The 21,574-nt window shown below is 46.1% G+C and overlaps 2 protein-coding genes across 6 annotated transcripts in view; both read left to right on the plus strand.

Moving 5' to 3' along the window:
- The window catches only part of Usp2 (Ubiquitin specific protease 2), a 227,206-nt gene extending 222,758 nt beyond the window's left edge, over positions 1 to 4,448 (plus strand). For both annotated transcript variants that reach the window (XM_077707577.1, XM_077707576.1), the window contains exon 14: positions 1,419 to 4,448. In XM_077707577.1, coding sequence (XP_077563703.1) covers positions 1,419 to 1,506 — 88 coding nt within the window. In that variant the 3' untranslated portion in view covers positions 1,507 to 4,448. The remainder of the gene's footprint in view (positions 1 to 1,418) is intronic.
- An 8,814-nt stretch (positions 4,449 to 13,262) lies between these two features.
- The window catches only part of LOC144179285 (uncharacterized), a 237,133-nt gene continuing 228,821 nt past the window's right edge, over positions 13,263 to 21,574 (plus strand). Inside the window, exon 1 of one of the 4 annotated variants that reach the window (XM_077707578.1) lies at positions 13,263 to 13,316. In XM_077707578.1, coding sequence (XP_077563704.1) covers positions 13,299 to 13,316 — 18 coding nt within the window. In that variant the 5' untranslated portion in view covers positions 13,263 to 13,298. Of the gene's footprint in view, positions 13,317 to 19,521; positions 19,558 to 21,574 lie in introns of those variants that run through there. The other 3 variants (XM_077707579.1, XM_077707583.1, XM_077707581.1) reach the window with 3 other exon arrangements.

Consider the following 21,574-nt stretch of genomic DNA (forward strand, 5'->3'; position numbering starts at 1 on the left):
CTCACTTGCAAAGGCACAAACGATGGGAAAGGAAAGACTGTGAAACAAAGCAAACAGTTGCTTTAAAGAGTGATTGACTCTCCAGCTGCGTTCACTGAAACGGCCTTTCTGATTGGCGCCACTGTGGCAACAAAAAGCATCTTCAGTCTTTTCCCTGGTTTAGGTTATGCGGACAGTTGGATTTCCGTTTAGTCATTTATCTGTTGTGGTACTGAACAGAGACGCTAGCGCAGGGATAAGGTTGAGAACATGTGCCAGATTATGGGAAGTGGCATGCCTCGAAAAACGGGAGTCCATTGAAAACAACGTGGTGCCAGTGACTTCATCAAGGCTTGGACTTGAGTGTGAAACGTGGTACGTGCATCTACAGTCAGGGTTCGTGAAGAGAACCTTTGGGCTTATTGCGATGCTATAAATTGTTCAGTTATTGCTGTGTTCGACAGTGACTTCATTAGCCTCGGGAACTGAACAATCGAAATGCCAAAAGTTGCGGTGTGCGCTGTGGGGCAGCGCTGTGTTGGCCATGTGCGTCTGACAGGACTGGTTACACAAGTAATATTAATTGATGTATGTCAAGGGAAATGTAATGCCAAGAGCGAAACGACTAAACATAGAAACATCACTCAAATTGCGATCGGGGCGAACGTTTACCTCGGGGATTTAAATGGCGTGACGACCACCCCCTCGGTTTGTGCAACTTTTGCTGTGGCCCTACACGTAGTCAGGGATTACAAAAATAATACCAACATTCGAATGGTAAAAGAATATCATACCATTGCAGCATTTTGAAATTTGAAATTTTTCACAGCATTTTATGTTGTGTATGCATACAGCCTCAATACAATATAAGTAATTTGCAAAAAGGTAGCGCAGTTCGTAAATTGCGATACTTTGTTAAAAACACTTTTTTCAAAGGGTATTTGCAGTGATATAGATATTCCTAACTGATTCAAAGGGGCACTTAACCCCCAAAGTTGCTACAAAGTTGATTTTTTTAAGCTCCTGAGACAATGTATTCAATGTCGTGAACTGTTCCAAATCAAGGTTATTCTGCTCCAAATTTGAAATTTTGCTGCCCCCAAAACTGCTCCCAAATCTGTTTGGGCTGCCTCACCCCTGATAGTGAGCATAGTTGCCCTGAAGCAGACTGCTTTTTGGTTCGCGAGAAAAAAAGAAAAAAGGCTCTTCTACGCGATGTGGGGGAGGCCTAGTGGGAAGCCAGTAGGAAGGCCACCCTTCCGACATGACTTTTGACAAGCCGCGTGGGCCCCGTGGGGACGTGCATATAACCACTCCATGGCACGGCAATGCCTTTCCAAAGAGTGGCAACCTTTGCGAGTCGTGTTAGGCTGTTAGTCCTCTCAGCGCTGCGTGTTCCCACGAGCATCGCTCACGGCCCCTCCCCGCTCTTCCTGCAGGGTGTCCGAGATGAGCGCATCGCGGGTGGTCTCGCCAGAGGCTTACGTGCTGTTCTACGAGGCGGCGACGCAGTCTTCGCGCCTCTGAGGACACGCCCCCGCAGTGGCTGCCACCACGGCCTTCCCCGACCGGTGGCCCACGTGGCGCACGGCAAGCGGCCACCGGTCGCGGCCCGGCCACTGGCAGACAACCCACTGCTCCCTCTGGCAGCCCACTGCCGAGGAGGAAGGAGACGAGGACGACACCGACAGCCGCCGCCGCCCCACGTCCACTCAGTCGACGCCCGCCGCCACCCCGCACCGCAGCCGCCAGCGGTCGTGATGGGCGGCACTCGTCGCGGCGACGGACAGGTCACACGCGCGCCCTCGCGAAGGACTCTCCCGTCAGTAACTCTGTGACTCTCTCAAACCGCGTCCTCTTCGACAGCACTCAGTCAGCAGACCGGTCCCCCCTCTCTCCACGTGGAGGACGCATTTGTGCGCCTAGGTTGCGTGTGTGCGTGTGTGCGTGCCTGCGGGGGAGTGTTGTGATGTGCCGTCAAGCACTGCTGCTGTGCTCGAATACAAGTTGCTTTCACAAGGGAATCGCTATTGGGAAGGTTTCGATCGGCCATCGAAGCGTTGCAGCAGAGCCATGTCAGTCTGCTTTTCCTGCCCAATGCAGTGTCCGGCTCCCTTGCCAAGGATCGCCTTTGAACATGGGGCATTTCAGCGAAGCAGAGGTTGTGTTTGAAACGTGAATGAACTGGCCCAGAGCACCTGTTGGGTAAATGATTGCTGCGGCATACTCCGTGATCGATTCGCTGTGGCCTGTAATATTTATTGCGAACCAGCTACTACTCTTGCAGTGCTAGTTCTGGTATGTTTTCAATACCTAGTGCCGTTGAGAAGCCTTAAAGACCACATGCCACAAGTGTTGATGCAAAATTTGAACTAGAAAAGAAATGCTTTGTGACTATCACTTTTTTCATCAGTATAACTTCAAACTTCAACCGTGTAGGGGATGCCAAATGCCAAGAAATTATGGGCACTTGGTGCTTTTCAGTTGTAAGCCAGATGAGCTGTTGCATGCTTTCTTTATAAATTTTCTTCTAAATGTGCAGACCTAATTTCTGAGGCAATGTGTGCCTAATAATGATGGTAATACTGTGTGCGCAAAGATTGAAATATTCTGGCATTCTTTTTTGCATAGCGTCCAGTTCTGTTATGATATAAGGAAGCGAAAGGGTTTGTTATTGTCGTGGTCATGCATGCATATTTTAGTGTCAAAAGTGGAAAGTAGGGGCTGAAGTTCTCATTGATAATCGGTACTGTGTTTAGCAGTCTTTTGCAGGAACCCGCTGCTGCAGTCTTTCTTTGGTATATCGTCACACACTTCTGGCTTTGGCTGTAAGAAATTAAAAAGTGTCATGCTAGTGCAATTTGTTGCGACATCGTGCATAGTATAAGTGGAAGATTGTGAGAATGCAAAAAACCCGGTAATGCTCATTTGCAGTTCATTATGTTTCTGTAAGATGTGAAGTCTCTTTTTCAGAGTTATTCAATCCTTTATTGCTCGTGCTGCATTCATTTTCGAGCTCGCGTGAAAATTTCACTTAGTAGGTGCAGACAGTGCTGTGGCTGGGAAAACTTGTAACAGAAAGACCTTGCCAAACTTTTACCCTTCTTGACCATTCACGAAAAAAGCTGCCCCCCTCCCTCCATTTTCTTTTGTTGCCTCTGCTGTAGTGCATGCCAAACTTAACCGTCGGCATGATTGAGGCATGCAGATGAATGTTTTTTTTTTTTTTACGAGTGCTTAAAAGTTGTAGTAGTTTAAGGCTGCCGATTACATTGCATTCTCAAGCCACGCTGGTGTGAAGATGCAACATCTAACATCGACTTCTGCATGCGGAAGCATTTCTCGTTTTTACAATCTCAACCACCTGGACCGCTTTTCAGAAACAAAATAATTAGACTTCTAGAGTATCAAAAAGTGAACCAGCGCGACTAAATTGAATGTGCAGTCTGGCTCTTAAACTCCCTTGTCTCGAACGAACGCTTTTGGAGGCAGGCGGGTGTGAAGGCGTTCAAGGCAATCCTGAAGAGGCTGTGATAGAGACCTGTGTCCCAGGTTCGTGCGAGAATTCCTGTGCGGTTGGATTGTTGCAGCCTTTCGGTGTAAGGGGAGCAGGCTGAGGTCAACGCCGTGGCAACTTCAGTGCGCTCCATGGTGGCTTGGGTGCTAGTGCTTTAGAGTTGCGGAAAAGCAGGAGCTGAATGCGGCAGTGATCCAGTATCGCATCGCGTGCTCTCGAAACGCGAATCATCGGTCCAGTCGCAGCTGTGGTGTCTGCAGATTTTGGCAGAGTGCTCCTGCACTCGTTATTTTTCAGACTCTAAGAGAATGCAAGGAAGCTAAATGGACGTGGTTGCATGGCAGCATGAACAACAAACTGCAAATGTAATGAACTGCTGATTGAAATACTATACATATATACACACACACACATACATACACACATATACACGAATATATATATATATACATATATATATATAAACACGTTTGTATATATGCATGTTTATTCTCAAAGTATGTCCTATTTAAGAAAAGCAACTGATGCCAGTCAGAGCAGTTTGTCCTGAGAGTGTCCACTCTCGCTGTTCCCCTATCCCTCCCTCACCCACTCGTTTTTTTTTTTTCTTGTTGAAACTGTCTTTTCATAGTTTTTGAGTGGAGAGTGTCCTGATGCTGAAGTGTTCTCATAGAACTGTGCTTGCAAGATGTGTGAGCTTTTTTGATGTGTGGAGGCAAAATGGCCTTCCGTGGTTTTGAGCAGCGTTTTAGCTTTGGGGGTGAGGTACAGAGCACTAAGCTTGCTTAGAAGACCTGTGTTGTTTTTAAGCTTGTTTCGAGTATGAGGGCTCTGCAAGGCTTTTTTTTTTTTTTTAATTTTCTTTAAAGTTGAATTCACTAGATCTTAGAGCTTTATTATGCGTAACAGTGTTTCTGTGTTTTGTTGTCATAAATTACTTTTTCCCTGTTGACCTTTGTTGTGTGAGAATTTTTCTTTTGCCACCACCGTCACCTCGGTGGTCTGCATTCTGGAGATATATGGCTCGGATGTCTATTGTTCGTCTTCGTAATTTGAATGGGGCTAGGAACACAGTCATTGCATCACTGATGCAGCAACTGCTTGTGGCATTTCACCATCATTGTAGCTAACATTGCGGGTAAAAAATCGGCGGAAAGACTGTCTGCCGGTGAGAAGTCAAAACGTTGCAGTTACAGTACTAATAGGTCATCTGGACAAATGTGGCCCACAGCTGTGAAAAAAAAAGGCAGCGTTTGCTCCAAAGTATACAATGATGATGTGCAAGGAAGGGCAAACCTTTGCTGCCATTGACTCCAGGCCCTTTCTTCTATCTTCCAATGACCCCAGTCAAGCATGTTTTTTTCCCCCTTTGAAACTTTCAGAAGACTTGGTTTTATACTATCTGTTAATCCACTTGTACTGGCAGTTCGAAGTGATGTTAATGGCGCACAGTGCGGAACCTGGTGCACATTGCAGTGCCCCCTTTTTATAACACCAGAGTCCGACTTCCATTCCCCTTTTCACGGGCTTCCGCAGCACCAAAAAACGTGTTTAAAAGCAGGATCCAGCATCTCTATCTAGGTGTAGCAACCAGTACCTGCCCAAACATTAGCGGAGGCTTTGATATGTGCCACAGTTTCTACCGGATTGTACATACACCTTATTGCAGCCGCACTCGTACTTCGTAGGATTCTGCGCTGAAATTCGCGGTGCACATTTTTGGAGTGCCCGTGATTGCGTGTAGCAGCAGCCTAGCTTTAAAAGAGCTTCGATATATCTGATCCGAATGCTAATGTGTAAAGTCAGGTGCATCGGGTGCAAGTGGCCAGTTTGTGCTGCTTATGAGTTGGAGGATTGTAATGTCCGGTTGGCATTGACAAATAATTATTTCTTTTAAATTTTTAAATCAGTAGTAGTGAATCTGTGCAGCCATAACACACATTCACCTAGAACAGCAGCTAAATGGATTGGTTAGTTGCCTGTGCAATACCTGCCAGGACATTGTTCACTTCACTGAAATGGTATCGTTAGGAACGCATGAGTACGGTACTTGCACCCTTGGCGTGAAAGAAAAGATTCGCTTATATTGTACACCATGAATACCTGTTCCCCAGTGTTGTAATACTGCAGAGGAAACACGGGTGAAATCATACTTGCGCCCTCATCTAAGGGAAAAACTACGGAAGGTTGTTGTTGTTGCTGCAGGAGTCATTGTTGCAGTTGTTGGTTCTGCACCTGTGTAGGTTCCTGTAAGCGCTCTTGTTCATGCAACTGGTGAAGAACAGTGTGCTTGAGTCGAAACAAGTTCATCTCCCTCCCCCAGTGGAGTGTGCGAAGGCGCGCTTCCAGCAAGAGTAGTGGTCATGAGGCGTGTGCATTTTCTGAAGCGTGAAGGCACCCGTTGTGAAATAAAACTACGATAGGCTTTTGGCTCCCTGTGCTTTGGTGTCCTTATTGGTTAGTTCCCTGTCCCCAAATGAGTGGCAAAGTGCAAAGTAAATACACCCTGGAAGCAGGTTGTACTGCATAGAAAGGCTGCTGGCTTTTGGAAAGCGGGCAGAGCTTGCGATTTGAGCCATGGTTCAGGTTTCTTGAAGCTATAGTGTAATCTCGTGTTGGCATCGAGGCCACCACTGTCATCATCACTTACATTTAGCCTCCTAGCCGATCTTTTGCTTGAGCATTGCCATGGTTGGCTCAAATTGAGATTGATTGGCCAGGATGCTATATATAAACTGTAAACTTGAAACGTTCAACTACTCGCTCAGCTCTTTCGTGGTGCAGGGTACATGGTCTTTGCTTCCTCTGACTCATTCAAACCATGGACCTCTTGATCTTCAAATGAGCACACCATCCACTGGGAAACAGAAGCAGGATGTTGTCTGTATGCAAACAGCTCGAGGTTACACCTACGCAATGAGCATTGCTGTGGGCACCGCACTTCCCAGGATGCACAGCACACTGGCGAATGAGCACTTAATTTTCTTGGGTGAAAGTGGATTGGATTGGATTGGAGTTTACTGTCAAGCGGACATGCTGTGCTATAGAAATGGTCAATTTCTCTCCGTCGTACTGAGGACATGGTGAATATGCGTTGAAGGTAAATAAAAAGAAAACATAAAAGGCACTTGGGAATGAGAGATAGAGACAGTGAAAGGAGAAAGGTGCACTAATTAGCAAGTGCAGCAGAATAACCCGGCAACACCAATTAGGAATAGCCTCAGTTCGTTTAAGTTGCCGAACATTTCACACATCCTGCACAATTGCCTAGCGCCAGTTGCACCAAATTTCGTAACTGCCACCATCATCTTTGTCACCACGGTCGGTTGGCAACAGTGCATAGCTCTCTCTATATTTCCCTTGCACACAAAGGGACCCGTCAGCTTTGATAATGTCAGTGTTAGTGTACCCCTTCCTTGAGATTTTGTTTCTACGCAAAAGGACATCATGACATGACTTGTCATGAGGACAAGTCATGAGGACAAAAGGACATGACTATTTGTCATGAGGACAAAAGGACATCATGACTTGTCCGTCACACCACATACACATCCAAGGCTCAAGTCTAGAGTGATTGCCAGACCATTCTACGGTCACATTCCTTCTTCTATAACCCACAACAGACGCCTGGCATGGTCTCTTGGGTCACATAACATGAGCGTCCCTTCAATTTTCACGGCATTTTCACTTGAGCACAGAACCACTGGCAGGGCTAGTACACTTCTCTGTTCCTGCCGACATATACCCCTCTTCTCCCTCCGGTCTCCACAAGCGAGCAAGGAGAGAAGTGCGTTGTTATAATAAGTTGCACGGTTCATTGGTGTCTACATATGCAGATGCACACAGATGCAAATGAAAAGGGACAAGCTGCTGCAGTGCTATTTCTAATCCTTTTATTAGTCCCCCAAATAGTTGTGGGCCAATGTAAAAGCTTTATGCCATAAAATCTATTCCATGCAACACACAGCATTGTACGATGTGAAATAATCATTGCAGTTCCTGCTCATTTCATCCATCTATTACTGGTCATCCATCTATTACTGGTTAACCGAGATCAAATACCAAGTGAATTTTCTGCTAGCCATAAAGGCTGGTGCACTGCATTTTTAGCTCTCAAACTTGAGTAGAAACGGCTAAAAGTGACTTGCATTGCGTTCCTCAAGCACTCTCTTAGCCTTAAGTTTTAGAAGTTGCGGTTGTCCAGAATTACACGTTGGTTCTGTGCCCATGTAGCCTTAAGTTTTAGAAGTTGCGGTTGTCCAGAATTACACGTTGGTTCTGTGCCTATGTTTGTATCGAGAATGACATTGTGCCTGGTGTTTATGAAAAGAGGTCATCTCCCTTGGGGAATGGATGGTTGGTGCAACAGTTCTACTCAACATTTAAGACAATGCAAAGGCCAGATACAGTCGACGGAACAATCTGCATGTCTTTCGGCTCCTAAGCATGCCGGCTTGTCTCTGTTGAAGGAGGAATTGCCCCACTGTGGAGAGAAGAGGGACTATTGTCAGCATTTCGGGTAGTTGTGCGGGCTACCAGGCTGAAGACGGTGCAGCTATCTGCATTCGATTGTAGAGAAGGTGGCAGCAAGCCATATTGCAGCCCTGCTGCAAGGAGCAACACTGACTTGCGAACAAGGTCCTGCTGCATCACAAGGCTGTGTGACTGCTCTTTCCTCGTCGCTGGGATGAAAATTTCTTGTCTGCATGCTTCTGCTGGTTAAATTTTAAAGGTAGGTATTTCAAATGGAAAACCGTGTTCGACAGAACAGAGACTGGAGGCACGGGTTAATACTTGCAACTAGTTCAACTGGAATGAAGAACATATGCACAATTTCTTGCGCATACACTCAAAGGTAGGCACACTGGTCACAGAAAAGTCAATAGAGTCATTCCCATTCATTCACACAGAGGTGAGGGTGGGGAGTGGAAAAGGCAATTTCTTGAGAAAAGGATATCAATTCATGCGCTTTTTGTTTGCAGAATGAGTTTGACAGTGCACCATGGTGCAAGCCTGTTTTGTTCATCATCGGTTGCTGGTGTTCTCCTACCTTTTGTTAGTGTGAATGGAACCAGATATGCAACCACCGCTACGTAATTGTCAACGGGTGTAGCAAGATGATGTCTTGCCCAGTCATCCTTTCAGGATTTTTTGAGCACAACCTAGCCAACTTGTGAGGGGCACGAAAATGGGTGGATCCCACACGCGGGTGCGAATCGACAAAAAGCGAAGCAGTGGCGAGTGCATTGGGAAATACAAGACATAAGAGTCCACCTGGCGAAAACGTGGTCAATCGCACCGCCAGGTCTTGAGTTTGGGCAGGGTGACAGCTAAGAAGGCACACACCACAGACACCCTCCACTGGTTCACCTGCTTCTGAAGGTCAACGTTATACCCTCCGATGACAACCAATGGCGTTGTCTTGTTGTGGCTGTAGTCGTAAACAGGAATCAGTTACTGGTGCATAGTGAATGAAGTGCAGGCGTGTAGGTCTTTAATTTGTGTTTGCGTTTTTGTCCACCTGATTTAAAAAGTGGTCTTCCAGATTTAGGGGAAATACCCAAGGTGGGGAAGATTCTGTGAGGGGAAATTTGACATCCACCTCAATCCAGCCGTACGGCTTCAAAGGAAAGCTGCACAGCTTCCTCAGAAACTTCATAGTTGATGGAAAATTCGTCCTGGTCGAGGATCCGATCCCGGGACCACCGCCTAACAGGGGCAGTCACTCTACCAAGTGAGCTAACAGGAGGCTAGCCGTTCGTAGCCTGAGAGCGAATTGACCAACAAGTTGAAGTGATGGACAGATGTTAATCAACCAGATTTAGCGGTGGTCCCAGGTTCAAATCCTGGACCAGGACGAAATGTTTTTCAAATGCGAAGTTTCTGAGGAAGCTGTACAGCTTTCCGTTGTAGCCGTGCGGCTGCATTGAGGTGGATGTCAAAGTTTCCTTAGCAGAATCATACTCCACCTTAGGGATTTCCCTTAACTCTGGTCGATTAACACCTGTCCATCGCTTCGAGTTGTTCGTCAATTCTCTCTCGCGCTACAAACACCTAGCTTCCTGGTTAGCTCAGTTGGTAGAGCAACTGCCCCTGTTGCGCGGTAATCCCGGATTCGAATTCTGGACCAGGACCGATTTTTATTCAACTGCGAAGTTTCTGAGGAAGCCGTACGGCTGCATTGAGGTGGATGCCAAAAAGTGGTCAGAGGATGGCCCACACCCCCGCACTTCCTTCGCACAACGCACACGCTGCCACATTGTCGGTAAGCATGAGCTTTGCCTTTCTGTTGACCGGCAGTGAAAGGGCCGACTGCAAAGAGATGCACTGTTGGGCCCCGGACAGGAGTAGCTGGGCTGGTTTGGTTGTGGTGCGCAGCTGTTACGCGCAGAGGCGGTGCCATCTGGTGGCAAAAAACCCTGCTGCACGTCCGGTCAGACCACAGCAGCGGCAGCACCCGAAAAGGCGGGAGGAGAGGCAAATGGAGCTTCACTCTAATAAAAAGGTGGCACTGCGTGCCTGTTGGCTACATTCTTCACATAATATACCTCTCCATGGTAGGGGACAAGCACTCGGCCTTTGTGCCTTAGCGTGGTTGTCCTATGGCCAAAGTTGCTCTTCAGCTTTTGCAGCAGCGGCTTGGCTACCGCCGTAAAGACCACCGAAGAACAAAAAGTTGTCTGCAGCCTATCAACCTGAGCCACGAAAATCTGAATGTTATGACGACAATGCACCTTCAAGGTACAATGGAGCCACCACCCTTTTTACTGTCCTCGAGTGCTCACTGACTCATACGGCAACAAGTTTGTACAAAGTGAGTTTGTAGAGCCAACGTACATGGCCTGGTGAGAGTTTAAGGTTAGTGTCTAAAAACTGGGGACAGCAACTGTTAATCAAGTCTTGTGAGTCTCTTAGTCTGTGACTTTGGGACCCCCTTCTGTATACACTAACCATGTACTAAAACCTTCTGTTTACAACGAAATCTATGACCTGACTTGAAAAGCAGGCCTTTCCGTGCTCGTCGAAACTCTGTTTCAAAAGAAAGCTGAGCCCACTTTGGGTGAATGCACCTCCCGTGGTGCTGCATGAGAATCACTTTCACTTTTTAGCTAGGTCTTTGCTTACACCAAAGTGCCGACCTCTGGGCACTCGTGTAAGAATGCACACATAATGCTCTTCACGTCAATAAGGATAGTTGAGAGCCTGATCCCATTCAATCTTCTTCTTTGCCCCATCTATGAAGCGCAGTTTCCCATTTGAAATGCGACACCAACTAGCCCAACAACATGCCATTCCAGAAATTGTTTCAGTGGACCTCCAGTCAGCATGACAGCCAAAGAGCAGTCAAGAAGCTAATCACATCTGCTATGGATGGGTAAGTGGCCGACTCAACAGGCTGCCCTGGCTAATGGCAGAAGCCAAAGTGGAGCTCTTCATTGTTGACGCAATTACGCCTTGTCTAGCACATTAAAACAGCGCCTCTACAAACCCATTTGAATTCACTGCACCTGTAGAGAAGCCAGAGGAAATGAACATCTCTGTCGACCATCATCTACACTGAGGCTTGGTGAGAATGCTACCTAAAATTTATCCTTAAAAAGCTTGTAGCTTACTTCGATTGTGATAAACTGCCCTCTCCCACTTTGCAGTTCCACGCTAAAGGAACTAAGTTTGTGAAACGAGCAATAAATCCTTGCTGAACATTACTGACCAGGACTGATGAGAACACAATTGTAAAGGCTGTGACCATAAGATTTTACCATTGTATAACAACAGCTCTTATATGCATAATCAATCGCCTAGTAGCACATATGCCCACAAGACTTGAGCGTCCTCACTATTTGGCCACATGTACGTAATGTCTCCCCGCATCCACATAAAATGCTGCAACAACCGAATGCTTACCATTATTCCAGAGCTGCAGAGGCCAATTCAATCGCCTAACTCTACTTCACCAACTTGAGGAGTTGCACGTTATGGCTGTGAGCTTACACCAGGGACAGAAATGCAAATGACGGGTGCTATAGGGTGCCCATTTTATACACGAAGCACCCCGGCTTGAATCCCAATGTCTCTCAAGCCTTTGGTACTGTATAGATGCACCCGTTACCATGTGGAAACAAATCTTAAAATGTTGTGCATGCATAAGCCACAGCAATTATTTCAAGGCGGGTGGAAATGGCATGAATTTGACAATGCAGCAGGTTGCAAATGTTCTTTTTAGTCAGTCCATGGAAAGTGCGCAAAAAATTTCACATTTTCACACGTTCGCACTTCTTGCTCGCTCTTTAATCAAACAGAAGAAGCGATTCAAACTGATGGCAACAACCACCCATCAGTAAATACAAACAAGTCAATCAAAATGCGCCAACCTTTGTGAATGATGTCTGACTGGATTGCGAGAACCTTGAATTTCACTTCTGGAAAGTACAGTGTACTGAAATATCGCTTTGAAGCTACAGAATAGAAGGTGGCCTAGTCTGAGAGTCATTCAGGATAGCTTCATGGAGGAAGATATGTACAAGAGGGAACATCTTCCACAGAGTGCGATTTTGGTATTAAACTTTATGGTGGGCCTTCTTTTTTACAATAGCTCTGCCAATACGCACATTTTATAACAAATACCGATATAAAAAAAAATTAATTTTCTCCATGCAAAGGCCAGGAAAACAAATTAATGCGACTATAGCATGATGATCAGAGGAAGAAAGGAATTTTTCCAGAATTTCGCCCCACTGCTGTTTCCCCCTCTACTCTTCGTTGGCCTCATTGGTTATTGGTTTGAAACTTTATTGGTTAGTAAATTTATAATAGTAAGCAAAGTGAATTGATCGGTTAGTAACTTTAAAAGACGATTTATCTTAATGCTGAACGCGAATCGGAATTTCCAGAGCGGAACGATTGATGGTAGCAATGGGCATGCATTACAGATGTACAAGAAGTACAAACAGGTCCGACTTGGGAAATCACTGTGAAACCCAGAAACGAAACACATTATTGCTGGGCCAGACGGCTGGGCGCCCATGAATAAAGAAAATCCTGTTTTCTGAGGTGATCACTAGACAGCTGATCACCAGACAGGTAAGCAAGAAATGCACAGCTGGGCTTCGGGAGAAATAATTTCATTCGCTTTTTTCAGAGCTAGGGTTTAATTGTGCAGCCAAGGCGAACGCTGCTTCCGCGGCACGGCCGAGTCACAACAAAAGCGAGTAATCGCTATCTGAGCTGATATGAACAAGCTCACCCCATCAACTCGAAGAACAGCGCTGCGTACAGCACTCCCAAAAGCACACGTTAGCAGCCAAGCAGGCAATGACTGCGTGGCTGCGGCAACAGCGATAACCTAGCGAGTTATCATGCCGCTTCGATCAGCCTTCAGCCTCTCAAATGTTCGTCATACGTAAAGATAAAGATACTACAGTACAACGGCGTGCATTTACTACGTAGCACTAGTACGTACACGCTGAGTAACTTGAACACCTGAATAACCATGCTAAAATCGCTAAACGAGCAGACAACCAAATCGGCGCGGCTTGGCGTGGCTAGTTGAAGCCGTGGTGAGGCTACGGCGTTGACGTCGATGATAGACAATAAAAAATTGTAATATACTATAGTAAACCAAGATGTTAAAGTAATACTATATAAAGGCTAAAATAAGTTTTACTATTATAGTGTCTTTGATTAACTGAGACTGACTCCACGAAATATTGTGAGTACGCAACTACCGTATGACACAAGGAAGCTGGCGTCGAGGCGGCTTCCGCTCTTCAAGGTCAAAGAGAAAGAGGGCGCCGCAATCGCCATGTCTCATGGAGCCGAGGTAAGTCCATTTTTATACCGACCGATCTATTATAGCGCTTGGCGTTGTCAAAACATGATTTTGAAATGGGATTACTTCATCAAAGTCTTCTATGAATGATCTGCAGTCGATTTGGTTACAAAACCCGCCCCGGACGGAACATTTCCATTGAAATGTTTCAATTTCAAAGTGGCCGATCCGAGGGATGTACACGTACCGCGGAGGGGGGGCTGGGGGAAGAGAGTTGGTCCTGTTTTCAATGGTGCCCGCCGCCGCCGCTCACGAGGAAAATATTCGCCGCAGGAGCCGCCATTTCGCTGGCTGCCGTCGATTTCGCGTTCGAGACCTCAGCCACGGCCACTGGCGAGCTCGGCGCAGGCCGTGGGTCCAAACTGTTTATAAACAATCTCCTCAAAGGAGAGTTTTATCTCGGCACCGAATTTCAAGGCCTCCCTGGCCTTAGCCTTGAAAGCGTGTTTTCTTTTGCTCTTGTTTTTACTTGTTTCTCTTCGCGGCGCTTCTCGGGGCGCCTTTTCGTTTAGTTTTTTCTTTATCCGTGTGGGATGCGTCTTGCCTGCTGGAGAAGCAGGTTCGGCGCGCAGTATCGCAGTTTCTGCGTGAAGTTGCTTTTCTGACTTGGTTTTTTCTTGCTCGGCGTTGTGTTCTGGTAGTGAGTTCGCTGCGTTACGTTTTCTTGATTACTGTTTTGGCAGGGTTTCCACTCGCAGCTAAGAACGCCGGTGTTAGTGGAGAGTGGTCAAATAAAACTCGCGAATCCAAATTTCCAGATGCTCGGCATCAATGTCGCTTTCGAGAGCATCGAAGGCTTTTTTAAAACGCGTTGGACTGCGAAGCGACGCTACTTTTTGTGGGCCTCTGCAGTGTCAGCGTTTACAAACGAAACTCCGTTGAATGAAAGCCAGTGAGCTGGTCGAAGTCGTGAGGAGTCAGCTCTTCGTGGCCCGGCATGCGTTATCATTGGGAGTTTAGAAGAGCGGTTAAGTAATATTTTTGCCAACATGCGAGCGACGGCCGCTCGTTCCCGCACCGGATACGCCGCGCGCGATTGTTTGCGGTATTATTTTTTATTTTTTTGGCTTCGTGCAGCTGCTGACTCGTGCTGTGGCCAGCCGCGTTGCTCTTTGCCCGTTCGCACTGAAGTTTTGCGTTACTGTGTCCTGCCTAGTCTCTTTAATTGTAGCTAGCTAGCCCTTATATAAGGCGGAGTAACGTAGTGAAGTGTCGGGAAATAGGATGTGCCAGAACTTTCGCGAACTTCACAAACATTTGGGTCTGTATTCTTGTTCGCTCCTAAAATTTACGAACATTCAAATGGATTACTTAGCTGCTCAGTGGATTCCCCCTCCCCAATTTACAAGCCCCGCGATGTCGAAACTTTTACGTTTGCGCCTGTAAACTACCTCGGTGCTTTTTTTATTTTATTTTATTTGAAATACGGCCTTACTCAATGTGTGATATTCGGCCTTGAGGTGCTGCCGCCTTTTTCTGGGGCCGTGAATTCAGCGGACAAGCTTTAGGAAGGAAAGCCGAGATTTCTCGCGCGCTCGGCCCGTGATGTTACATAAACGAAGCCGTGTAATCGCTGCTCGCGTGTTTGTTTATAGTGTTTGGCAATCGCCGAAAGCAGCTGGCCAGTTTTTGTAGTTGCGTGTCGCCGTTGCGCGAGCTACGTATCGCATTCGCGATTCGCGCGGTTATATAAATCTCAATTCAGCTTTCGTCCGCCGGCAAATTGCGAAAGAAGGAAAAAAAAATGAACGTTTTTTTTTTGTTTTTCGGGTTTATAAAGGGTGTTGCAACCGTGAAGGAACGTCTTTATGAAACCTTTTCTCGAGCAAATCTCTCTACGTTAGGCGAGGTCGCATTTCACAGTCTGTTTTGTCGAACACCAAGAACAGTAACGGTACTTGCCTGTTTATTTCGAAATCCGATAAAAACGATTTCCGCCTGTAAGAGACTTGGTGGTCATAATTGAAAAATGCCCACCTTAGAAACGGCAGCGCAACCTGGCGTTTCCAAAACGAAACGCGCGGTGCCGGTTTCTGGGAGGTTTGGCAAAACGCGGCGGCAGACAAAACTTGTCGCTTGTATGAGTGATCACTGAGAGCAACGGTAAAATAGATACAGTCCATAATAAAATAATACGCCCTCCCGCGAACTGGCACCACGCGTTTTGCGTTAGATGCACCAGCTGGCGCCACCGTGCTGAGCTGGTAAGACAGCAAATGGAGCAGTGCAGGGAAATGTGGGTTGGGCCTCTCAGGGAAGCATGAAGTAAAATTCATGTGAGGAGAGACTAATACCTGTGCCACACATACACGAAAAAGGACATTAAATGCCTAATGTAAGTTTTAATGCCATTAATTCGCTGCGCAAAAAATCCAATGCCATTCGTTCTAATGTCATTTTTGGTTTAAGGAGTTCCGCACAACTTATTCGCCCTCATGGACGCCTTAAATCTGCCTACTCTCGAACGCGATGAGCACCAAATGAAACCAACGAAACATAGTGGAACTTCGAAAGAAGACAATTTTTTTATGCACTCTTGGTGGCAAAGTTCTGAAAAAGATGAAGTTCACTAAAACAGCGGCAAAGGGAAAAACGTCGTGCTATTCGTCGTTTTGAATTTTTCAGATTTGGCTAAAGTGTAGAACCCAATGGTGGAAGAGGACAAGACAGCTGAATGCAAATGCAAAATAATGGGGCAGACGAACAACCAGAAACCATTGAAAGTGAGGGAAATAGACGGATATGGGGGTGGATAGGGTGGGAACGGGAAAGTCGTTGGGAGTTAATAAAGCAGCAAACGAGGGATCAAGGCAGATAGTTTTTACAGTAGCACCAAAAGGGGGTGTGCGTCACTTTTTTAGGGCCCAAGCCTGCCACAAGGGCTTGGTGTATGTTGTGGAGAAGATACGGACACATGGTAATGGAATTCCAATGTATCCATCAAGCTCAAAAAGGGGGGAAGACCACCTTCCTGAGGCACTCGGTTGGACCACACGGCGCCACCTTCCAGACTTAGGAAATAGGGAACCTGCGCTGGGTAGGAGGCGCTCCGAACATCGTACACTGAGCGCCGCCTAGGGGAGCTGCGCAGAAACTTTTAGTAGCACGGAAGCAGACGATCGGCCCGTGACCGTACGTGTCTCAGCCTGCGCGCGGGTTGCGCATGTGCTGTTTGAACATATTTTGTGTCGTGTTTGCCAGGGGAGAATGCTGCCGGTCGTTTCGCGGTATGGATCTGCGGTAGTACCATTTTCCTAAGACTTCCTACGAGAACGCTTGATGGATGAAGGGCGGACCACGACCGGCAGCATTCTGGGCGGTAGCTGTGTACAGCAAGCTACGTGTACGACGTGGAGGAATGCGACCTGCAAGATTCCGGCAGTTCACGTGTGACGGCCAAGTGCTATTCGCAAGAACGTCACTGTACAGCTGAGCAGCCAGATAGTGTTTTATTTTTTTGTTGTCAAAGAGAAAAGACAATTCTAGGCGCAGGTTTTGTTGTGTTGTTTGGCTGCCTTTTTTTGGCTTGTCGCTCCTCGCGGTCCCCATTTAGGCCTCTGCCTTCTGCATCAGGATCCGCTGGGATTGCTCTGCTCCGAGTTCGTGTTGCCCACCCCTGCAAATAGACAGAAAAGAGTTCCTTCAATCGCAAAAAAAGCTAACACGAAAAGAAAAAAAAAACATGGTATCACACTATCAAGCGCATTAAACACCTAGAGAATGTTTTTGAGGACGCAGTCCGCACCTGGCCGGGTGAAATGAGCGACTAAATGTGTTAATAGGCAGTTTTTGAATAGGAAAACCCGGCCCCAAACGCAACGCGCTTGCGCGCGGTGAGTTTTAGAAGGGTTTCCCCAACAACCCGCAACCAGCCTGCGTTGCTCGGATCGGCTCGGTTGTTGGGAACTTCAGGCTGAGCATCCTGGCGGATATTTGATCGCCGCTATCTGTACAATTGTGAATGATTAACCCCACACTATCATCCCCTTTCCCACAAGTGGGGCTTTATTTTCGCAATAACTGCCATTTGAGCGATCGGTGATGACGAAAGCATCTGCCGGGGCCTGTTTTGATTTTCCCCCGCGGGTAGCGCCATCGTTCGGCCGCTGCCGCACTTTGTAGTCACGACGGGGCGATCTGGAAATAAAAAAATTAGGAGGGAGGGTTCTCACAGCAGTGGGTGAGGCTAAAAAGGGCATGCAGATTACTAACACAACTTCGTTTAGCGCACTTAGGGCTTACCTCTCCAACCGCTCCACCGACGATCAAGCATCACAAGGCTTATACACAGTGTTACGCCGATGAGGAAAACAATGAAACGTGTGCTGGACGGTGCATGTTTTTGAGGGTAAAACCACACGCAGCAACGGTGACAAGCGATGTGAAAAACGTACGTAACTCAATGTGGTCAACAAACAGCATGGGCGAAAATGACAAGAGAAAAAAAAAAGTTAATACACTACCGCCAATGCTCTCCGTTGTCATCGCTCGTCACTGCCACTCGCTTGTGGGCCGCTGCTGACCGGCAAAAAACGAGTGACAGCGATGGCCCATCGCCAGCTGCTGTCATTGACCCCGGAGGCCTGTGTATAAATTTTTTCGCCTGTTGCTGTTGTGCACACTACCTGCTAGCTTCACCCCATGAGTTACAGTTTTTGCGGAGCTTGCTGCCAAATGTGGTCACCCCTTTACTTTTCGCGTTGTCCTACACAAGCACGCTGCATATCCTGGTGTTCAGTGTGGGCTGCCATGGTGTGCAGTCTGGCCGTCTGTGCAATGGGACCGTCTTCGATGTAGTGTCGACATGTTGGTCTTGGGGTGTATGTTTGGTGCACGGGAAAACAGGTGGGCCGACTCCTCTGATCAGACATTTTTCACTGTGGCACAGATTGTGTATTTGTGTGCATGCAGCTGCAGCCCTGACATTGCGAACGGCGTTTGCACAGTAAATTGAACGCAAGTGTGCTTCAGAGGGTTGGCTTGTGTAACACAGGTGGTCTTTAGGCGCTCCTTCAGCGGCTGTGGTTGTGAGGGTCACAGATACACTTACTCATGACTGCCAGGCTTCTTTAGCCTTGTTCACTACTTGGCTTTAGCCAAGCTATCGATTTCTTTACTCATGTTACTTGAGGCTATGAGGGCAGACATTAGAGGTGAAAAGCGAAAAACGCTGCGTGTTCGAGATTTCATCGCACGTTGGAGATCCCCGTGGGTTCATAATTAATCCGGGGCCCTCCACTACGGCGCACCTCATTGCCTGTGTATGTTAAACCTCAATCAAACAATCAGTTATGAGGGCAGACAGAGGCTGCCAAGGTGGGTCTCTGCACATCTTGCCAATTGTCTCCATCGCTGCGCGGTTTCCGTTTGGGGCTGTTGCATCAGCAAGCTGAGCACATAGCATTAACTGCAGGGGGACATTTTTGCTTTGAGGTGCCACTAGGTATCTTGCATAGCACAGGTTATGGCATGCCAAGAAATGCGGCATGACTTAACCATTCACGACTAAACATGTTAACAAAGCACTACATGGCCTTTTTAGCTCCATGTTCAATGCCGGTAATGTGAAAAAGTGGCAGATTTAACATATTTATCACTTTTTTCCTGAACACAACTTGCGTATAATGCATACCCAGGGGCGCCTTTTTTTTTTTTTTGTGTGGCTGAAAAAAACGATTTGTGCAGCATGATCATTTTGCAAGAAACTGTTTGGCAAAGTAATTGTCATAACATTGGTTCAGTAAATATTACCGTATTTCTTGTAGGCACATCTGTCACTAAGAAGAAATCCGGAAACTCTACAGCAACACTCACTGAGCTTAGTTCTGCTAATGACAGAGGCAGTGAGTGCTTGTTGGAAAGAGTCAGTGAGACTGCTGCAGGCACAGGCGCACGTCTAAGATTTTGCTGCTTGATACCAAGAGTTTGTAAGCTTGTTGCGGGAATTACGCTAAAGGAATTTGCGTATACCAACTGGAAAAGGTTAGTTACTGGAGAGAAAAGCAAGGCTGCTCTGTGACGGCAAACTAAACCACCATCAATACAAAATAAATTAAAACAAAATAAAATTGAACTAAAGTTGTCTCATTTTTTATTAAAATGAAATGAAATAAATGAGAATAAAGCTAATGCTGCAATTTGATGTAGCAGTTGGGATTGCTGGCTGATTTTTTTTTTTTTCACTTATGCTGCGAAGCCAAGCTACTGCCTCAAGTGAAGCGACATAGGTTAGGTAAGCATGGCAAGTGTTGTTGTGTTGCTTTTCCGTGGCCTATTCGTGGTGGTGGGTTGCAAGGTTTTCTTGAATGTGCTTTGCCAGATTTGCTTGGAGGGCAGGCGATGTTGCGTCATAACTGAGCCGGTGAGGGACCGAGCAGCCACTGAATTACATTCAACATAGGAACGCTCTGCTTTTTTTTTATATTGCTGTAGAATTTCCATGGTTTTTCTTTAAGCTCATGGCCCAGCAAACATGTCACTTGTGCTTTTGGTTGTAAGATCAACTTAAGTGCGAAAATGTAAACCTCGGGCAAGGCATGTTTCATACTTCATGGTGACATCTGAACATAAAAAACAAACAAACAAGAAAGCATCTAACAAGCAATAACTGGCTTCTATAGGGAGCATGCTTTGAAGGGAGTGCAGCATGTCATTGCGAAAACTCCACCGTTTGTTGCGGTGGTCGTGCCGATTTCGCTTGACCACAGAGGGAAGAATGTGCTTGACTTTCTGGTGGTGGCCGCATGAAGCATGGTTTCAGTCTTCATAAAACGAACGGGCTTTCGTGATGTGGATGGTGCCAGCCTTTTTCACGTACTCAGTTGAGAGCAAAGTACAAAAACTGCTCAGAAGTGGCTCTGTTTTTTGTCCGTGAATGAAGCGCCTTCCCAGAGCGACACCAAAGCACGATGATTGCAGCTAGCCAGTTTGAACAGAGAGGCATGTACCGTCACAGTTCAGGTGTATACATTTGTTGTAGTGCTCTGTAATGGGAACTAGCCTGGCAAGGGACATTACTTGTGTTTAGTGCCTTAAGGGGGATTATTTTTGAACGAATCTCCTTGAAATTTGTACGTGAAGTGTGTGTTAACATCCTGAGCACAAATATGCAGTCAGTTTTCGTCTATATAGTCTAAGTTCAGAGTTGTGCAACATCTTATGTCATTCCATTTTCAGTTGTCTGCTTATAATATACTTGAATAATTTTTGTTCCTTCGTGCTCTGGATGGGCCAGGGAGTGCAACTATACCACAGCACTAATTTTATCACTGTTTCTGCAATCGCTGTAGATTTATTAAATGTCAGGTCATCAGTAAAAATGTTTTCGCAAAACAAAATGCATAAAAAATTGTACTAGTATAAAGAAACTCTATATTTTTGTGGTTTTATTGCACTGTTCAGTTCTTAAGCTTTCTAATGCAGCAAGAATGGTACAAATCTGACCAGCACATCCCAAGATATTGTTCCCGACAGTTGGCCTCGTGAGAAAAAAGACTGGTTTTGAGAAAACAAGGCACGAAGTTGGGAAACGCAGGGGAAAATGGCCATTTAGCCAACGTCAAATGGCGACAGCTTTGTAAATACTTATGGCACAGGTATGATATTTTGCAGGTACATTCTTTGGGATCTACAGAGTGCAAATAAAATTAATACAGAAAATTTATGTTTTGACAAATTTTTGGTCCTCAAGACCAGTGTGGTCATGAAAATACAACTTCGTTTTACTAACCCTTTCGGCCCTGGTGGTGTCATTTGGTGCCTTCACATAAAAGTTCCTCTAGCGCATAGAGAACGAAGCCAAAACTGCTGGTTTGTTCTTCAATGATAAATAGTGCGATGGATATCACTGTTGTCTCATTTTAGTGGAGCTGCACGCTACAAAGAAGAAGCTTTAGTGAAGACGAAATTACGACATTGAGGCTGAAAAAAAAAAAAAAACATGGAAGTCTGACGAAGCTAATTTTTGTTTGTAGGTTCACGTAGTCACAACATTTAGCAAAATATGCAAAAGTAATGTCTCTGCCCAACAAAATTTTAAATTGCAAGAGGTCCTATTTAATTGCCTCGTTAATAAATATATTATTACTTGCACTTCCAGCTCTATTTTTTGTTTGGGGGCTATCGCACCCAGAAATTTAAGAAAACAAAAAACATTGCTTTGCTTGAAATCAAACAGTCAGGGCTGAAAGGGTTTTTTCAGCTCGAATTTACTTTTGCGCTTTTACGTGGTGGTATTTTATACTACTCTC

The sequence above is a fragment of the Haemaphysalis longicornis genome, unplaced genomic scaffold (genome assembly GCF_048455015.1).
Source record: "Haemaphysalis longicornis isolate Haplotype H1 unplaced genomic scaffold, Haemaphysalis longicornis Haplotype H1 scaffold_4, whole genome shotgun sequence".
In the NCBI taxonomy this organism is placed as follows: domain Eukaryota; kingdom Metazoa; phylum Arthropoda; class Arachnida; order Ixodida; family Ixodidae; genus Haemaphysalis; species Haemaphysalis longicornis.